General features: G+C 48.6%; 1 protein-coding gene across 1 annotated transcript; it reads right to left on the bottom strand.

The window, feature by feature from the left end:
- Window positions 1-11,410: 11,410 nt before the first annotated feature.
- On the bottom strand, window positions 11,411-12,358 carry LOC139837835 (uncharacterized). The gene has a single exon (XM_071827135.1). The coding sequence runs from the start codon at window positions 12,356-12,358 to the stop codon at window positions 11,411-11,413; it is 948 nt and encodes a 315-aa protein (XP_071683236.1).
- Between the last annotated feature and the right edge of the window lie 6,711 nt (window positions 12,359-19,069).

Here is a 19,069-nt window from a genome sequence, read left to right as displayed (position 1 = left end):
CCATTCTATGCGCTGATAAAACAAGGAGATAAATTCCAGTGGAACGAAGAGGCCGACAGAGCTTTCGAGGATCTGAAGCGAAAAATCTCGACACCACCAATCCTGGTGGCTCCAAAGGAAAAGGAACCTCTCCTGCTATATATTGCAGCCACACCCCAAGTGGTTAGCACGGTATTAGTTGTCGAAAGAGAAGAAGAAGGGAAAATCTATGGAGTGCAGCGGCCAGTATACTTCGTGAGCGAAGTCTTGTCACCTTCAAAACAAAGGTACCCTCAGTACCAAAAACTAGCATATGGAGTGTTCACGACAGCACGAAAATTGCGCCACTATTTTTCGGCACACCCGATCATAGTGGTCAATGAAGCTCCCTTATCAAATATCTTGAATAACCCCGAAGCTACGGGTCGTGTCTCCCTTTGGGGAATAGAACTTTCCCTCGGGACATCACGTATGAAAAAGAAAAGCAATAAAGTCGCAAATACTGCCGGACTTCATCGCGAGAATGGATGGAGTTGCAAAATACGGGACCTCCAGATTTATCGAGAACTTGGACCATGAACTTTGATGGGTCCAAGAGACTAGAAGGAGTCTGGCGCGGGAGTAGTACTCATATCACACGAAGGCGACAAATTAAAGTACATCCTCCGGATGACGTTCCTTAACGCATCTAACAATGAAGCAGAATATGAGGCTCTCATACACGGGATGAAGATGGCAAAAGCCTGCGGAGCAACTCGATTAAAAATCTTTGGCGACTCACAGTTGGTGGCTCAGCAAGTTATGAACCAATGTGATGCAATCAATGATAGCATGATGGCATACAAGGAGGTGTACAACGAGCTTGAGAAGTTATTCGATGGATGCGAAGTAAATCATATTAGCAGGTTGAGCAATGACGAAGCCGACGTTCTTGCAAACATCGGGTCACGGTGCCTTCCAATCCCGCCAGTGTATTCTGGGAAGAGATAACAGATAGTTCCACTAAGCCAACAAAGTCAAAAAAGAAGGAGAAGAAACCCTCGGGGGCTGCCAAGGAAAAGCAAGAGGACGAAGAAGAAGATCAGGACTTGGTCATGGTAATACGAATCTACCGTGGATGCAGCCGTACATATCATACATCATGAGGAAAGAAATACCCGATGATCCGGTTGAAGCAAGGCGAGTAATTCGACGCTCCAAAGCTTTTACGGTGGTCAAGGGAGAATTGTATAAGCGAAGTATTTCAGGCGTTTTGCAAAGGTGCGTTACACCGAAGAAGGAAGAATAATCCTGAAGGATGTACACGAAGGAATATGTGGCCACCACGCAAGTAGTCGAGCTATCGCAGCCAAGGTTTTTCGGGCAGGATTCTACTTTGGTTGACAGCAATCGAGGACGCCAAGGACATAGTAAGAACTTGCGACGCATGTCAAAGGTTCGCCGCAAAACCTCACTCTCCGGCAGCGAGCTAGCACCAATACCATTGTCTTGGCCCTTTGCTCAATGGGGACTTGATATGGTGGGTAAGTTACACAAATCCAGCCAGGGACGAAAGGAGTACAAGCGAGTAGCTGTCGATAAGTTTCCAAAGTGGATAGAAGCGAAGCCGATAAATTCACCGAGATGGAGCATCCGCGATAAAATTCGTAAAAGGCCTCGTCTTCAGATTTGGAGTGCCCCACGATCTTCACAGACAACGGCAGCAACTTCACATCCCATGAATTCAAAGATTATTGCGAAGAGGTGGGTATTAAGCTGAACTTTGCGTCAGTCGCACATCCTCAAACCAATGGGCAAGTCGAGAAAGCCAATGGCATCATCTGCAATGGTATTAAGAAACGCTTGTTAGGACCACTGGAAAAAGCTCGACATACCTGGCCAGAAGAACTACCAAGCGTGTTGTGGAGCATCCGAACAACACCAAACACAAAGAACGCAGAAACTCCGTTTTCCTGGTTCATGGAGCAGAGGCGTACTACCAATCGAGATAGAGCACAACTCTCCACGTGTCGCTGAATATGATGAAGAAACGTCGAGAAGAGTGCTAGAAGACGACGTCGATGCACTTGATGAAGCTCGAGATGAAGTATTATCTCGGGTAACCAAATATCAACGGGACTTGAAGAATTACCACGATCGACGTTTGCGGCCAAGATCTTTTCAGGTGGGAGACCTAGTTCTTCGGCTCACGCAAAAAAGTCATGAAAAACTCGAGTCACCATGGCTTGGCCCTTACATTGTCACGGAAGTAATTGGAGGAGGAGCATACAGAATAAAGGACAAGAAGACAGGGGTGGAGGAGCCAAACCCCTGGAACGTGGCGCAACTTAGGAGATTTAGCGACTAGAGTCACAATATAGTCTTTGTAAAGCTTCAATGTCTTGAAACGCCCGCGAGTTTTCAGACGCACTCTTTTCCTTTTTCGGGGCACCGAGTGGGGCCGGAGAAGGTTTTTAATGAGGCGGGCTCGCGGTGCTGCAATATAATAAAGATAGTGACAATATAACTTTTCTTCTTTATCGACATGACCAAAGTCTTCGCTCAACGAATTTCAATATAGTTCATCAACAAAAGGAAAAACTTGCCTTGGTATTCAAATACCTCGTGAGTCAACAAAAATACAAAATAGTACTCAATAAAAAGCTTGGGGGCTCATATTCGCCTTAAATATATAAATGCCTTGGTTCAAAACCTCGCAAGTATACAAATATAGTAAAGAGTCACCGAAACACTCGGGGGCTAAACAAAAAGAGAAATATAATGATTGCTTTACAATATAGTCGTGGATTACAAAGAAAAAATATCTACAAGAAGAAACTAACTAGTCTTGATTCAATATGTCATCAAGAGTAACCCTGTTTTCCTCAGGAGCAGCACCAAGAAAATCGGCATAATGGCCATCGGCAAAAAAGTCGGCATCCATCCGAAGTAGGTCCTCAATCATTTCTTCGGCTATAGGCGTAACCTTCGTGTTAATCCTGTCAACACCAACTCTCCGACGTTTTACTTTTTGGTGAACCTTCTCGACAACACAGGTAAGGTCAAGCTTCGAGTGGCAGATTTGGAGCATGATAAGAGCAAATGCGGCGCCGGCTACTAGTTGAGCTTTGACAAAATCATGGATCTGCGAGCATCCTTGAACCTTTCCATCAATTCAGAAGAGTTTTTGGTTGGACGTTCAGGAAACATGGAGTTGTAAACCATGGACAAGGTCTTGGTACAGAAGTCGAGGAAATCACGAGTTTGAGAGGCGCGATCTTGAAATCTGACAATTTGGCGGGTCCTTTCCGGGGTAGCCCAAAACAAAGAACCATGGTCCAAGGAGAGATTAACAAGGAGGGTTGTCCTAGCGTTCACCCTCTCTTCCTCGGCAGCAGCATCAGTAAAGGCACCTATCAAAACAAAAAAAAACGGAAACCTTCAAAGAAACAATAGTATGCAGATAAAGGATATCAGCAGATGAAACAGGCATACCCGACATATCTGCACTGGCTTCATTCATTAATTCGAGCATGAAATTTTCTCGAATAGTCGCCTTTTCAGCCTCGGAAGCAGCAATTTCCTTAGCAGCTACAGCCTCGCGAGCTTGTTGAAGAGCAATTTTTTCGGCTTCAGATGACTTACGAGATTGCTCCATCATCACAAGTGTTTGCTTCTTCGCATACCTGAAGTTCTTGCCGAAGTTCATCCAGTTCTTGCGACAAGGTATCGTCGGCAGTGCGATATCAGCAAAAGCTCTCCTCGCACGAGAAGAAGGCGATACATTGGAAGGAGCGGAAGTTGGAGTATAGTTATCAAATATCAACTGAAATTTAGACAAGACAACATCAAATGACAGATAAGAGTTTTTCATTAATTTCTTGGAATAATTACAAGGGCACTACAGTGGAGCTAAGGAAATGAATGTCGCCAAAACAACTACTTTGGCAACAAAAGCAAAAGAAATAGAAAAGGAAACAAGGAGGCATGCAACTAGACCTCCGGCCTCGAGGAGCTAGGAGTCGAAGGCGGCTTGATCCCCGAGATACGCCAAGATCTTCTTCGTGTTGGGCTTGGCTGCCTTGATCAGCGACCTCCATCTCGAATGCTCTATCGGCTGGTGTCGCCAACCTTCATCCAATCAAGCGTACGTTGGCTGTCGGCAACCAGGGCAACGATACTCTCGGACAGCAACCTTCATATTCTCCTGACGCATCTTCAATCCCAGGTCTTCCGACGAATTGAAAAGCTTGGCAAGGGCAAGGAAAGTTGAAGGTTCCTCTTTCTTCGGGAAGAAGAAGGGGAACAACGCCGACAAACTCGCATTGGCATTGGCCACGCCTTCACGAATTTCGCGCCCATGGAACTCCAGAAGAGAAAGTGCATCAAGAAGAGGGTCATTGACGGGATTCTCCAGATCAAAATCTTGGTTTGTTTGGGCTGCCACACAAGACAAACCATTAGTCAAAAACCAAGAAACAGGAAGTACAATAGAAGGGGTTGATGATATTACTCAGCGTACGTCGACTTTGCGACTTCGTACGCTTGATGATCTCTTGTTCACGCACGGTTGTGCAGTTTTCTGCTCATCTAAGGCAGATTCGGCATCTTTGAGCTTTCTTTGCAGTTCCTCGACACTAGCAGCTTTCACCTTGGCTTCATCAACCTCGGCCTTGGCTTTGCTAGCAGCAAGTTCAGCTTTCTTGCGAGCCGCCTCACTTTGCTCGAGTTTTTGAGCAAGTGCGTCGACACGTTCGTTGGCCTCTGAGAGTTTTTCTGTCGAGATATGAAAAAGAAAGAAAAGAAAGATCAAAAAATAGCGACAAGCAACAGGAATAGAAAGTCAGTGCAAAATAGCGAGTATAAAAGTCGTTACCTTCGGCTCTGGCGGCATATTCACGGTACCCAATAAATTGGGACCCGATGCGGAGAAGATCCTTGATCATAGGCTGTTCAGCGTGAACACAGTAAAAGAAACATCGGCATGAAAAAGAGAAAAGGTGAAAAAAATAAAATAAGGAAAATATAGATGTCGACAGACTTACATCATCTAAGAGCAGAGTCGACGAACTGCCCAACTGAGGGGCAGGATCAACAATCTTTTCAACCCTTGCCCTTTTTGGTGAAGGGACTCGGGGGCTTGATGGCGGAGTAGTGGTGACGACGTCTTGTTGAGGAGGCGACGTTTCTTCTCCTTCAACTAGTGTGTCTGAGGCAAGTACAGTACGTGACGTGCTTGTTCGAGGAGCCACGTCGATGCAGTACTTCTTCCTCCTCATCACTGATTGATCAAAAAATCGGCAGTATAAAAAGCACGACAAGATAAATATTTCGAGTACAAAAATATAGCGAGATAGGTGACTTACGAGCTGATGAGGGATTCAACATAAGGATCGTAAGCTGCCTTCGGATTAGAAGGACCAGCTTCTTCAGCCTTCGAAGTGCCAGAATCCTCGGCATCATGCCTTTTCCTTTTGTTCTTTGGGGAAACTGCAGGAGGAAGGGATTGCGTCGATTCACTGGCCTCAGATTCAACTTCCTTTTCATGGGAAGCCGCAGATTTGTGGGAACCCGCGACTTCACTTTCAGGAATAGAAGAACCTGGGGTATCTTCGGCAACGATGCCCCGTTCTTCGACTTCTCCATCCTCAGGAAGAGGAGGAAGGGAAGTCATAGTAGGATGGTTCTGCAAGAAAACAGCGACAAAAGAAAAATTAGAGTGACACAAATACAATGAGATACAGGGCAAATTCGGAACAAGATAGAAACTCGAGAAGGCAAAATACCTCGGGGAGAGGATTGGCGGAGCTGTATGGTTCCACGCGACAAGCGGAAGGAATAGGATCCTTTTTTGCCAAGCGGGAAACTCTTCGGATCAACTTCTCCAAGTCCTTTGCAGAAAGATCACTGGAGATTCTGTTGGCGTCATTTTCACCAGAATACGTCCAAAGGGGATTTTTGCGAGCCTGAAGAGGCTGCACTCTAATCCTAAGGAAGTAGGCAGTAATTTGAACACCAGATAGCTCTTTGCCTCGAGTGTTTTGAAGATGACGGATACGAGCCATGAGCGCCTCTGTCGCTTTTTTCTCTTCTTCAGAAGCTTCGGCATCCCAGGAACGGCGACGCTGAATCCTGGCACTTCCGTCGAAAGGAACTATGTTGTGCTCCACAGAATTGGCGCTTTCTTCGTGGATGTAGAGCCACTTTTTGCGCCATCCTTGGACAGAATCAGGAAACTTGACGTCGAAATAATCGACATCAGTCCGAACACAGATAACAACGCCACCTATGTTATAAGTGACGTTGTGGGAGCCATTACGGCGGAGACAGAAAATGCGCTTCCACAGAGCCCAATTGGGAGTGATTCCGAGGAAGCATTCGCAAAGTGTGATAAAAATAGAAATGTGAAGGATGGAATTGGGAGTCAACTGGTGCAGTTGAATCCCATAAACAAAAAGAAGGCCGCGGAGGAAATCGTGGATTGGGGTTGAAAGGCCGCGGATCAGATGATCAACAAAACTAACCCGATACTCCATTGGAGGCTTGGGGTAGCTTTCTTCGCTAGGAAAGCGGATGGCGTCCTCCTTCGTCATGAGGCCGAGCCTCTTCAGCGTGTTGATGTCTTGATTGGAGATTTTGGATCTCTCCCACTCAAGATCCTCGGCGGCCATCTTGGATTCCGGCGTCTTTGTGGCGGGTCAGACGCGTGCGCGGTGGCATCAACGGCAGTGGGCAGAGCAATGTATGTGCGTACGGAAGATTGGAGAGAGTTGGGCGCAGGGGAAGTTTTGCGAAGAGGAACAGGTGAGCGGCGCAAGCGAGGGGATGAACGAAGATTGAAGAAGGGTTTATATAAGATTCGGGTGAAGCAATGTGCCGTTGGATGAAGAAATCGTGTGGTGAGGATGGATCTTCTAGACACAAGGGCAAAAGAGTATTTTTACTGAAATAGGCGTTACCGTACGTGCGCCGGAAAGCGGAGGACGTGTGTCCACTACTTGCACGACGTGTCAACATAGTCGAAGCAATGGACCCACAGGCAGAAAAGTCACGACTATTCGAGGAGGATGAAGTAAATTTGATTAAGGGAAGTATGTCGACAAGAAAAACGGCGACAGAAAGAATTATTCAATACCTCGGGAACCTTTGGTCAAATACAAGTTTTTGCCCAAATGCTCGGGGGCTACTTCAGAAAAAAGTAAATTTTCGAGTATGATAAATATAGAAATTGCGGGAGCCTACAACCAAGCACAAGTCCTTGGCTGTAGCCTCGGGGGCTACTCCCATCGAGAACGCTGTTCGCGCACCCGAGAGATCAAAAAAAGAGAGAAGAAGAAAGAGATCATATTGGGAAGTAATGAAAATATAGCGACAAGGTGGACTAAAATGTTGAGCCTACAACCAAGCACAAGTTCTTGGTTGTAGCCTCGGGGGCTACTCCCATCGGGAACGCTGTTCGCGTGCCCGATGAAATTAACAAAAATAGAAAAACAAGAGAGTATATTTCGAGTTATAATTAACTCTACATATACTCCCATCGGGAGAACAATATAAGTCATATATGACTCGATAAAATGTGCCATTCCAACAGCCGGAAAGCACTCGACAATATATTCTCAGAACGCCGAAGTTGCGATCAATTTCTGAATGCCGCAAATTTGCGAAGGTAAGACCCCAGATCCGTTCTGCTGGGCGTGGCATCGCCAAAGACTGCGCTCTGCTACTTTTATCCGTATCAACAGATACGAAGAAAAATCCTAACGGACGCGTTAGGTACCCGATAAATTTGACTGGGACTCGACAGAATGGTAAGACCTTAAGCGGCACCTGTCGACGTTTACACCAGTATCCCGAGGTCATGTCCGGGGACGTGATTTTGAAGTAGGTTTTTGCGGATTGCCACTAGAGCAGTTAACTAGTACCTGATCCGTCAGATGAACTAGCCCCAATTACCAGTATCCCTGCACAATATAGAATTTTATGTGAAGAAATATAAAAGGTTAAAGCTTTCGAGTAAAAATAAACAATGGAGATTTTCCCTGACTCTACGATTCAAGCAAAATCTCGGGAGACTCTTGACATAGGCATCCCAAATGGGCCTGCCGAAGATGGTACCCGGGGTTTACTGGAGGCCCAATACCCGAAGAATAAGAAGATTCGGAAGCCCAAGATTTACTAAGGAAAGATAGAGTTGTAATAGGAAGTGTTGTTTGTAATCTGGCGGGATGAGTTAGAAACCGTCCCGGACTCTGTAAACTTGTATAGCACGAATCCCTCGGCTCCACCTCATATATAAGGGGGAGTCGAGGGACAAAGAATCAACCGAATCATTGTCTGCAAATCCTAGTTTTCACAATCGTCGAGTACTTTTCGGCTGAAACCTTCGAGATCTACTTACCCTCTACTTCTAACTAAACCCTAGCCTACAATCCATAGGCATTGACAAGTTAATCCCTTGTCACCACCACCTTGGCCGGCCACACTACAAGGAAAGGGATAAATCCCACCTTGACTCAGTTTCCAATTTGGTAAGTTTTGGAGTTGGACTTCAATGTGGTTTTTGGGTGAACCCTAGGGTTTTCCACCTATTTAAAGGGGAGAGGAGGGGAGGCGCTGGCTACCACTTGAAAGCACCACCAAGGGCACCAAGAGCCGGCACCCTAGCCCCCTCTCTCTAAACCATAGCAACTCCATCCTCCACCTCTCTCCCGCACGGCTTACGGCAAAGCCCTGCCGGAGTTCTCCACCAACACCATCACCACGCCATCGTGCTGCCTTGATTCAGAGGAGCATCTACTACGTCCGCTGCCCAGTGGAACAGGGCGAAGGATGTCTTCATTGACATTGTACGTTTGATCAAGTGCGGAGGTGCTGCCCGATTGTGGCAGCGTCAAGATCTTCTACAAGCTTTTGAAAGTGGCAAGTGATCGACTACGTCATCCACGAGATTTATCTCGTTAAAGCTTAGCGATCTTCGAGAGTATGATGATCTCTTCTCGTTGCTACCATCTACTAGATTAGATCTTGGCTTGTTATTCGTACTTACGATAGGATTTTTTGTTTCCTCTGCTACGAATCCTAACAGTGGTATCAGAGCCGTGTCTATGCATAGATTGGTTGTACGAGTAGAACAAAATAGTTTTGTGGGCGTTGATGCTTTTGCTTTTGTTTTCTTATTGTGTACTTTGCATCTTCCAGCCTGGTGGGATGAAGCGACCCGAGCTAACCTTACATGATAGTGTTCATGATACTTGCTCCACGCTCGACATGAAACTTGTATTGCATAAGTGGCTTTGCGGGTGTCTGTCTCTCTCACCATAGTAAAGATCCAATTTAAAATTTCCACTTGACAACACTTGTGTCAGCGTTGTGATTCATGTTCGTAGGTAGAACGGATCTTTCTGGAAAACACCAAGCCACGTGAAATATGCAAACAAAATTAGAGGCGTCTAACTTGTTTTTATAGGGATTGGTGATGTGATATGGCCATGATGAAACTGTGATTATATATGATGTATGAGATGATCCATTTTGTATTGTGGCAACCATCAAGAGCCTTATATGGTTGTCTTTAATTTCGTTTCGATTCATCATGTAGTAGTTTTATTTCAAAGTAGTTGTAATAGTTGCTACAAGTGGTGGACAACCATGAAGACGGCGCCATGAACCTTGATGATGAACATCATGCCCGTTGATGATAGAGATCATGCCCGTGCTTTGGAGATGACGATCCAAGGCGCGAGATAAAAGGGCCATATCATATCACATTATGAATTGCATGTTATGTTAATCCTTTTTATGCATCATGTATTGCTTAGATCGTGACGGTAGCATTATAAGATGATCCCTCTTACTAAAACTCAAGATAATAAAGTGTTCGTCCTTAGTTAGCACCGTTGCTAAGACTCATTGTTTCGAAGCATCACGTGATGATCGGGTGTGATAGATTCAACGTTTGCATACAACGGGTGAAAGCCAGATATGCACGCGCATAAACTAAGGTTTAACTTGACAAGCCTGTCATGTACAGACATGGCCTCGGAACACTGCAAATCGAAAGGTAAATCATGAGTCATATAGATGATATGATGAACATGTTGATGTTCGCCATTGAAGCTACATCATCTCTCGTGATGATCGGACTTGGTGTTGTGAATTTGGTTCGTGTAATCACTAAGGCAATGTGAGGGATGTTATTTTGAGTGGGAGTTCACCTAGTTAATTTAAGAATTAATAGTAAAATCAATTTATCATGAACTTAATCTAAATTGTATTTCAATTAAATTTTGTAGAATCAACATCCGTTTTCTACCTTGCGCTAGACTTGTAATTGAGATAGAAACATTGTTAAATCTGACAAGTAACTGTATGGAGTGGTACCGTAATTTTAAAAGAATCAAGTAAATGATGAAGTCATATTGCAAATTTTTGGTAAACCTCAAATTGCTAATTCAAAGAGCAATGGTTTCAATTAGTACCTAAAATTATCTTGTATCCATGAAATTTGATTTTCAAACCCGTTTGAAAAGTAAGGAGCTGAAAAGTTTGTTTTCAGAAATAAGGAAGGTGTGAGATATATGTGATGTCTAAGACTTATTACAATATGATAGAATATAATTTAGTGAGACTACATAAACTTATAAGTTTTATGGGAATGTACGAAGGTTGAAGACGCTAAGCGTCACGATCCTCCAGCTAAAGGACTGGCACACATCCACTGTCGTCTCAATAGTACACCGAGGCCTGGGGTTGGGCGCCCTGCCATCGAGGTAGGAGTCGCCGGAATCCACCCAATGATCTGGGACAACCCAGATCTAGGAGCCACGGTCGCCCCCGACCCGAGGCCCACCTTGCCGCTGCCCAGCACCCGCAACTCTGCCGCCAGTGTACGCTGCCACGCCCCCACGCTAGCATGGCGCCGCCACTTGACGCCGACATCTTGCACCGTCACCACCGCCAGCGCGCCCCAGCGGCGCCGAGGAGAGAGGAGGGAGGGGTGGGGGCGCGAGGCGGCGGCTAGGGTTTCCTCATGGCCGCTCGCTGGAGCGACCCGGGAGGTCACGGAAAGGCTACTATAGCAACTTGAGTGTTCTTGACACTCATCGGATCCAGTCCAGCACCTTGGGATTCCGCACGGCAGGGTCACTGGAGGGGAGGGGTGGACAAATCAGTGTTGATGGAAGATGAGGAGCTTAGTGGTTATGTTTCGCACGTGTCGTTGTGTTTTGCCGCGTCCTGAAATGAACGCGCTAAATATGCCGCGTAATATCGCAATATCGCTCCTGCTGGAGATGCTCAAACTTGCCAAGAATTTGGGTTCATATATAAAAAGAAGCCAGAAGAACCCCCAGGAAAATAACTCTCGTACTCACCACGTTTCCAAGAGAGGCAGAAGAAAATCACTCATTAAATCAGGAAGGAGTAGATTGCAATTCACAAGCAGCACCACGCATCAAAGGAACTCCTTGCTGGCCCCCTCGTTCACCAGCCATCCTTCCATCTCGCGCATCAATTTCGTCTGGATCGACAGCGGTCCCTCTGCAAATTCACAGTACACCTTCTCAAGAACCCGAGCATTGCGGAGCAAGAACCTGGCCAGCGTCCTCTGCGCTCTACCGCCTTGGTAATGCCACAGGCGAATATGCTTCACCCGGGTCTCCAGGCACGGCGGGATCGCCGACGTCTCGCAGTCGACGGTGTCGTACTTGTTGTAGTGCAGATGGTGCGCATCGACGAACTTCGACACCTTACGTTTTCGGTGAAGGTATTTGTTATAGCCGGACTTAAGAGGTGCTGGTTCAAAGAATAGGGTCAGGAGCTCAAGGTCAGGGGCTCGCCGGAGAATTGTGCACGTCGTGGCGATGGCAGCGGCAGGGTCGTCGTCACGCAGCACACGCCCGTTCAACTGGAGGTGCCGGACGGCCGGGAACGCCAGCAGGGCCACGAAGCAGGAGCCCATGCGAGCGGCGCGGAGGTGCAGGCGTTTCATGGTGGACGCGAACGGCAGCAGGAACGAACCGAGCGCGGCGAGCTCCTCTTCGGACTTGGCCTCCTTCTCGACGCAGACCGCGCATACGTCGATCTTGCACGACATGATTGATGGTAAGCTGCCGCCGTTGCCGTGCACGGAGAGGAACGAGTTGCCTCGGACGGCGCCACGGTACTCGAAGGCGTGCAGCTCCTGGGCGTCGACGGTGACGGTAGCAAGGTTGTTGCAGCACAGGATGATGAGTCGGCGGAGGCAGCTGTTGTCGATGAGGGAGAGCATTGTCACCGTGGCGCAGGCCTCGAGGGTTAGGTCGGCGAGTTTCGGGGATGCGGAGATGAGCCTCTGAACATGCTCCTCGTCGTCGGGGACGTGGGTGAGGTGGAGCGCCTCGAGGCTTCTCTTCTTTCCCATCGTTAGAGAAGGAAGAGTTCAAGAATAGTGGCGGCGGTGCAACGGCTCTGAGGAAGAAGGGCAAAACGAGGAAGAAGGGCTGTGAGAAAAGGAGAATGAAAAGAATGGAGCTCGTCCTTCCACGGTTATAAAGTAAAAGTTAAGAAAGTGGGATCTAGAATTAGGTCACCACGTGTCATTGCATTTATCCTACCAAGGAACATTTCCCCCACTATGCACAGAAATCGAGGAGGCGTCTTGGTCAATTCGCAAGGACTAGTAATTTCCTAACTGACCCCGCAGAAGTAGGGTGGGCCTGTCAAGGTCATGTCTTGTCAATCAAACCACCGCAGTAGCGACGTCACTGATGATGTCATAGGAAATATCAGTATCCGAACAAAACACTTGGATGAAGCATCCGAAGGAATCTACACCATTTGAGTAGTGCAACTTGAGTCTACACACGGTTGCAAGCATCTGTGCCTAGACACGGGGGCTACTCCCATCGGGAGCGCTTGTCGCTCACCTGATAGAAATTGTGGACCCGAAGGAATCAAAAGATTCAGGATCATGCCCGGGGACTTGATTCTGAGTAGAGTAGCGTGTTTTGCCATCCGGCAGTTAACCAGCGTCGATTAAGGCTGGGCACGTTACTCAACATCCCTTGCGTACTATCAACGAGCATGGATGACTCGAGGATATCGAAGACCCGATATACAAAAGTTATCGGATGACCATGACAGTTCGCAGAAAATATCGGCAGACGTAAAACATTTGAGTAGTACAGCTTGAGTCTACGTGCGGTGGGAAGCACCCGTACCTAGACTCGGGGGCTACTCCCATCGGGAGCGCTTGTCGCGCACCCGATAGAAATGAAGCTTTCAAGGTAAGCAGACGTTTGATAGAAGACAACTTTAGTCCCTGCCCGATGCTATGCTTTGGCCAGTCACTCGGGGGCTACTGATGTGGGCATTACCCTTCGGGTAACTAATATTGTGCTACCTCATATGGCCCAACTAGGGGCCCATGACGATCCTCCACCAACCAAGGTGGGCGGCCATGTCGGTTCCCGTAAAGAATTCTTGAAGAACAAGGCAAGGAGACGAAGAAACAAGGGAAGTTTAGATGTAGCACTCTTTGTAACCTAGTCGTACCCGGACAGACCTATCGATACCTGACGCACAATATAAGGGCCAGGAGAGGGGCTGCTGAGGGACACAATCAATCTAGCCATAACCACCATAGAGGTCATACATAAATCTAGCTTCTCGTTGAGTTCTTAGTCAAAGCCTTAGGCTACCCCATTGTAACCCGATATTCTCTATAATCGAGATCAGACAAGCAGGAAGTAAGGGTTTTACCTCGTTAAGGGCCCCAAACCTGTGTAAATCTCTCTCCCCATTTGTTTGGTATCCGATGTCTTGTGTTAGCTTGCAGGATTCCGTCAACCCTAAGCCCCTCAAGGTCGGCATTGCCAAGGAGTACCCTCGACAATGGTGGACTCCACCACCTTGGCCGGCCACACTACAAGGAAAGGGATAAATCCCACCTTGACTAGGTTTCCAATTTGGTAAGTTTTGGAGTTGGACTTCAATGTGGTTTTTGGGTGAACCCTAGGGTTTTCCACCTATTTAAAGGGGAGAGGAGGGGAGGCGCTGGCTACCACTTGAAAGCACCACCAAGGGCACCAAGAGCCGGCACCCTAGCCCCCTCTCTCTAAACCATAGCAACTCCATCCTCCACCTCTCTCCCGCACGGCTTACGGCAAAGCCCTGCCGGAGTTCTCCACCAACACCATCACCACGCCATCGTGCTGCCGTGATTCAGAGGAGCATCTACTACGTCTGCTGCCCAGTGGAACAGGGCGAAGGATGTCTTCATTGACATTGTACGTTTGATCAAGTGTGGAGGTGCTGCCCGATTGTGGCAGCGTCAAGATCTTCTATACGCTTTTGAAAGTGGCAAGTGATCGACTACGTCATCCACGAGATTTATCTCGTTAAAGCTTAGCGATCTTCGAGAGTATGATGATCTCTTCTCGTTGCTACCATCTACTAGATTAGATCTTGGCTTGTTATTCGTACTTACGATAGGATTTTTTGTTTTCTTTGCTACGAATCCTAACAGTGGTATCAGAGCCGTGTCTATGCATAGATTGGTTGTACGAGTAGAACAAAATAGTTTTGTGGGCGTTGATGCTTTTGCTTTTGTTTTCTTATTGTGTACTTTGCATCTTCCAGCCTGGTGGGATGAAGCGACCCGAGCTAACCTTACATGACAGTGTTCATGATACTTGCTCCACGCTCGACATGAAACTTGTATTGCATAAGTGGCTTTGCGGGTGTCTGTCTCTCTCACCATAGTAAAGATCCAATTTAAAATTTCCACTTGACAACACTTGTGTCAGCGTTGTGATTCATGTTCGTAGGTAGAACGGATCTTTCTGGAAAACACCAAGCCACGTGAAATATGCAAACAAAATTAGAGGCGTCTAACTTGTTTTTATAGGGATTGGTGATGTGATATGGCCATGATGAAACTGTGATTATATATGATGTATGAGATGATCCATTTTGTATTGTGGCAACCATCAAGAGCCTTATATGGTTGTCTTTAATTTCGTTTCGATTCATCATGTAGTAGTTTTATTTCAAAGTAGTTGTAATAGTTGCTACAAGTGGTGGACAACCATGAAGACGGCGCCATGAACCTTGATGATGAACATCATGCCCGTTGATGATAGAGATCATGCCCGTGCTTTGGAGATGACGATCCAAGGCGCGAGATAAAAGGGCCATATCATATCACATTATGAATTGCATGTTATGTTAATCCTTTTTATGCATCATGTATTGCTTAGATCGTGACGGTAGCATTATAAGATGATCCCTCTTACTAAAACTCAAGATAATAAAGTGTTCGTCCTTAGTTAGCACCGTTGCTAAGACTCATTGTTTCGAAGCATCACGTGATGATCGGGTGTGATAGATTCAACGTTTGCATACAACGGGTGAAAGCCAGATATGCACGCGCATAAACTAAGGTTTAACTTGACAAGCCTGTCATGTACAGACATGGCCTCGGAACACTGCAAATCGAAAGGTAAATCATGAGTCATATAGATGATATGATGAACATGTTGATGTTCGCCATTGAAGCTACATCATCTCTCGTGATGATCGGACTTGGTATTGTGAATTTGGTTCGTGTAATCACTAAGGCAATGTGAGGGATGTTGTTTTGAGTGGGAGTTCACCTAGTTAATTTAAGAATTAATAGTAAAATCAATTTATCATGAACTTAATCTAAATTGTATTTCAATTAAATTTTGTAGAATCAACATCCGTTTTCTACCTTGCGCTAGACTTGTAATTGAGATAGAAACATTGTTAAATCTGACAAGTAACTGTATGGAGTGGTACCGTAATTTTAAAAGAATCAAGTAAATGATGAAGTCATATTGCAAATTTTTGGTAAACCTCAAATTGCTAATTCAAAGAGCAATGGTTTCAATTAGTACCTAAAATTATCTTGTATCCATGAAATTTGATTTTCAAACCCGTTTGAAAAGTAAGGAGCTGAAAAGTTTGTTTTCAGAAATAAGGAAGGTGTGAGATATATGTGATGTCTAAGACTTATTACAATATGATAGAATATAATTTAGTGAGACTACATAAACTTATAAGTTTTATGGGAATGTACGAAGGTTGAAGACGCTAAGCGTCACGATCCTCCAGCTAAAGGACTGGCACACATCCACTGTCGTCTCAATAGTACACCGAGGCCTGGGGTTGGGCGCCCTGCCATCGAGGTAGGAGTCGCCGGAATCCACCCAATGATCTGGGACAACCCAGATCTAGGAGCCACGGTCGCCCCCGACCCGAGGCCCACCTTGCCGCTGCCCAGCACCCGCAACTCTGCCGCCAGTGTACACTGCCACGCCCCCACGCTAGCATGGTGCCGCCACTTGACGCCGACATCTTGCGCCGTCGCCACCGCCAGCGCGCCCCAGCGGCGCCGAGGAGAGAGGAGGGAGGGGTGGGGGCGCGAGGCGGCGGCTAGGGTTTCCTCATGGCCGCTCGCTGGAGCGACCCGGGAGGTCACGGAAAGGCTACTATAGCAACTTGAGTGTTCTTGACACTCATCGGATCCAGTCCAGCACCTTGGGATTCCGCACGGCAGGGTCACTGGAGGGGAGGGGTGGACAAATCAGTGTTGATGGAAGATGAGGAGCTTAGTGGTTATGTTTCGCACGTGTCGTTGTGTTTTGCCGCGTCCTGAAATGAACGCGCTAAATATGCCGCGTAATATCGCAATATCGCTCCTGCTGGAGATGCTCAAACTTGCCAAGAATTTGGGTTCATATATAAAAAGAAGCCAGAAGAACCCCCAAGAAAATAACTCTCGTACTCACCACGTTTCCAAGAGAGGCAGAAGAAAATCACTCATTAAATCAGGAAGGAGTAGATTGCAATTCACAAGCAGCACCACGCATCAAAGGAACTCCTTGCTGGCCCCCTCGTTCACCAGCCATCCTTCCATCTCGCGCATCAATTTCGTCTGGATCGACAGCGGTCCCTCTGCAAATTCACAGTACACCTTCTCAAGAACCCGAGCGTTGCGGAGCAAGAACCTGGCCAGCGTCCTCTGCGCTCTACCGCCTTGGTAATGCCACAGGCGGATATGCTTCACCCGGGTCTCCAGGCACGGCGGGATCGCCGACGTCTCGCAGTCGACGGTGTCGTACTTGTTGTAGTGCAGATGGTGCGCATCGACGAACTTCGACACCTTACGTTTTCGGTGAAGGTATTTGTTATAGCCGGACTTAAGAGGTGCTGGCTCAAAGAATAGGGTCAGGAACTCAAGCTCAGGGGCTCGCCGGAGAATTGTGCACGTCGTGGCGATGGCAGCGGTAGGGTCGTCGCCGCGCAGCACACGGCCATTCAACTGGAGGTGCCGGACTGCCGGGAACGCCGGCAGGGCCACGAAGCAGGAGCCCATGAGAGCGGCGCGGAGGTGCAGGCGTTTCGTGGTGGACGTGAACGGCCGCAGGAACGAACCGAGCGCGGCAAGATCCTCTTCGGACGTGGCCTCCTTCTCGACGCAGACCGCGCATACGTCGATCTTGCACGACTTGATGGATGGTAAGCTGCCGCCGTTGCCGCGCACGGAGAGGAACGAGTTGCCTCGGACGGCGCCACGGTACTCGAAGGCGTGCAGCTCCTGCGCGTCGACGGTGACGGTGGCAAGGTTGTGGCAGCAGAGGATGATAAGTCGGCGGAGGCAGCTGTTGTCGAGGAGCGACAGCACTTTCACCGTGGCGCAGGCCTCGAGGGTTAGGTCGGCGAGGTGCGGGGATGCGGAGATGAGCCTCTGGACATGCTCCCCGTCGTCGGGGACGTGGGTGAGGTGGAGCGCCTCGAGCGACGGTAGGCTGATGACGGCTGGTGGGGAGAGATTGCAGGAGCCGAGGCGCAGCGATCGTAGCGTCGCGCATGAGAAGAGCCGGCTGGGGACGGTGTACACTGCAGGCGGCCGACGCCAATACGAATCCGTCTCGTCGCTGCTGTCGTCGGTCGAGGCGGCTTCGGCGGTGTCGTCGAGTTCGTCGTCGCTGTAGTCGACCTCCTCGGGGGTAACGTCAGCCTTCCGGCGGTAAACGGCAGCGTCCTCGTCCGAGCCTGCGGCCGCGGGGTGGTGGGTGTAGGGGCGGTGGCAGATGGGAACGCGGCGGACGCGCAGATCGACCTCGAGCTCGGGGGCGGAGTGCTTCACGGCGTAGGTGACCCACTGGTCCACAGGAAAGGCGTCGAGGCTGCCGTAGCTCTCCATGTAGACGCGGAGGGCGCGCAGCGCCGGGGATGCGGCGGCTGGGGCCGGGCGGCGGCTGCGGGCGAAGAGGGCCGCGGTGACGACGACGGTAAAGGGCAGCGTCGGGTCGGGCTCGCGGAGTTGGTAACTGCGTGAGCCGTGGTCGTACTCGGGGATGGGACCTTCCGGCTCTTCCATGGAGACGGTGTGGACGCTGGCGAGGATGTCCCGCCACCGCGACGAGAGCGTGGTGGCGCGCGCGGCCTCCTTGGCGTCGAGGAAGGAGAGGATGTGGCCGAGCACGCCGTCCCCGAGCCGGCTCAGGCGATCCTCGCGCCCTTGTCCGGCGATCAACGTGTGATCCATCGCGCGATATGATGTGCGATCTCCGGCCGGATCTGGTGTCGCAAGGTTTATGCATGTGTGTAGGGAAATAGGAGAAAGAATCGGTACGGACGTTGCCTTTGAATCAGGATAGGATACGTGTACGGTAGCTAGGAGAAAGAATCGGTACTGTCCTGATTCAAATTAAAGAAAGCAGGTGCGCCCGTGGAGTTGGAGCAGGTGCGCGTCGCGTTGTTGCTGGAGTCAGCCTGGCACCCGATTTTGAAACCAAGGAAAGACCGATGGATCGATCGATCAGGCGTCACCAGCCAGGCTGGCTGGCTTGCAAATGGTGCACATCGCTGGGTTCGTTTGTAAATGGCGGCTCCTCTCGCTCCACTTTGATTGGTTCCGACGAGACCCGGCCGCATTAAGTTGAGTTGCGTTTGGCGGCCAAGTTCAAGGAGGAGGTCCGCACCGCACGTGAGCTGCTTGTCGCGCATCTGGCCAGCGGTGACGGGCGGCTCTTTGCTCGGAGTGTCGCACGGACGGAACGAGCGGGATTTCAAGGAGACTCTTCTTCAGCCGAAAGACAAC

Source organism: Lolium perenne, chromosome 3, assembly GCF_019359855.2.
Source record: "Lolium perenne isolate Kyuss_39 chromosome 3, Kyuss_2.0, whole genome shotgun sequence".
Lineage (NCBI taxonomy): Eukaryota > Viridiplantae > Streptophyta > Magnoliopsida > Poales > Poaceae > Lolium > Lolium perenne.
Note: the sequence above shows the minus strand (reverse complement) of the source record. Positions and strands in the feature narration are given on the sequence as shown.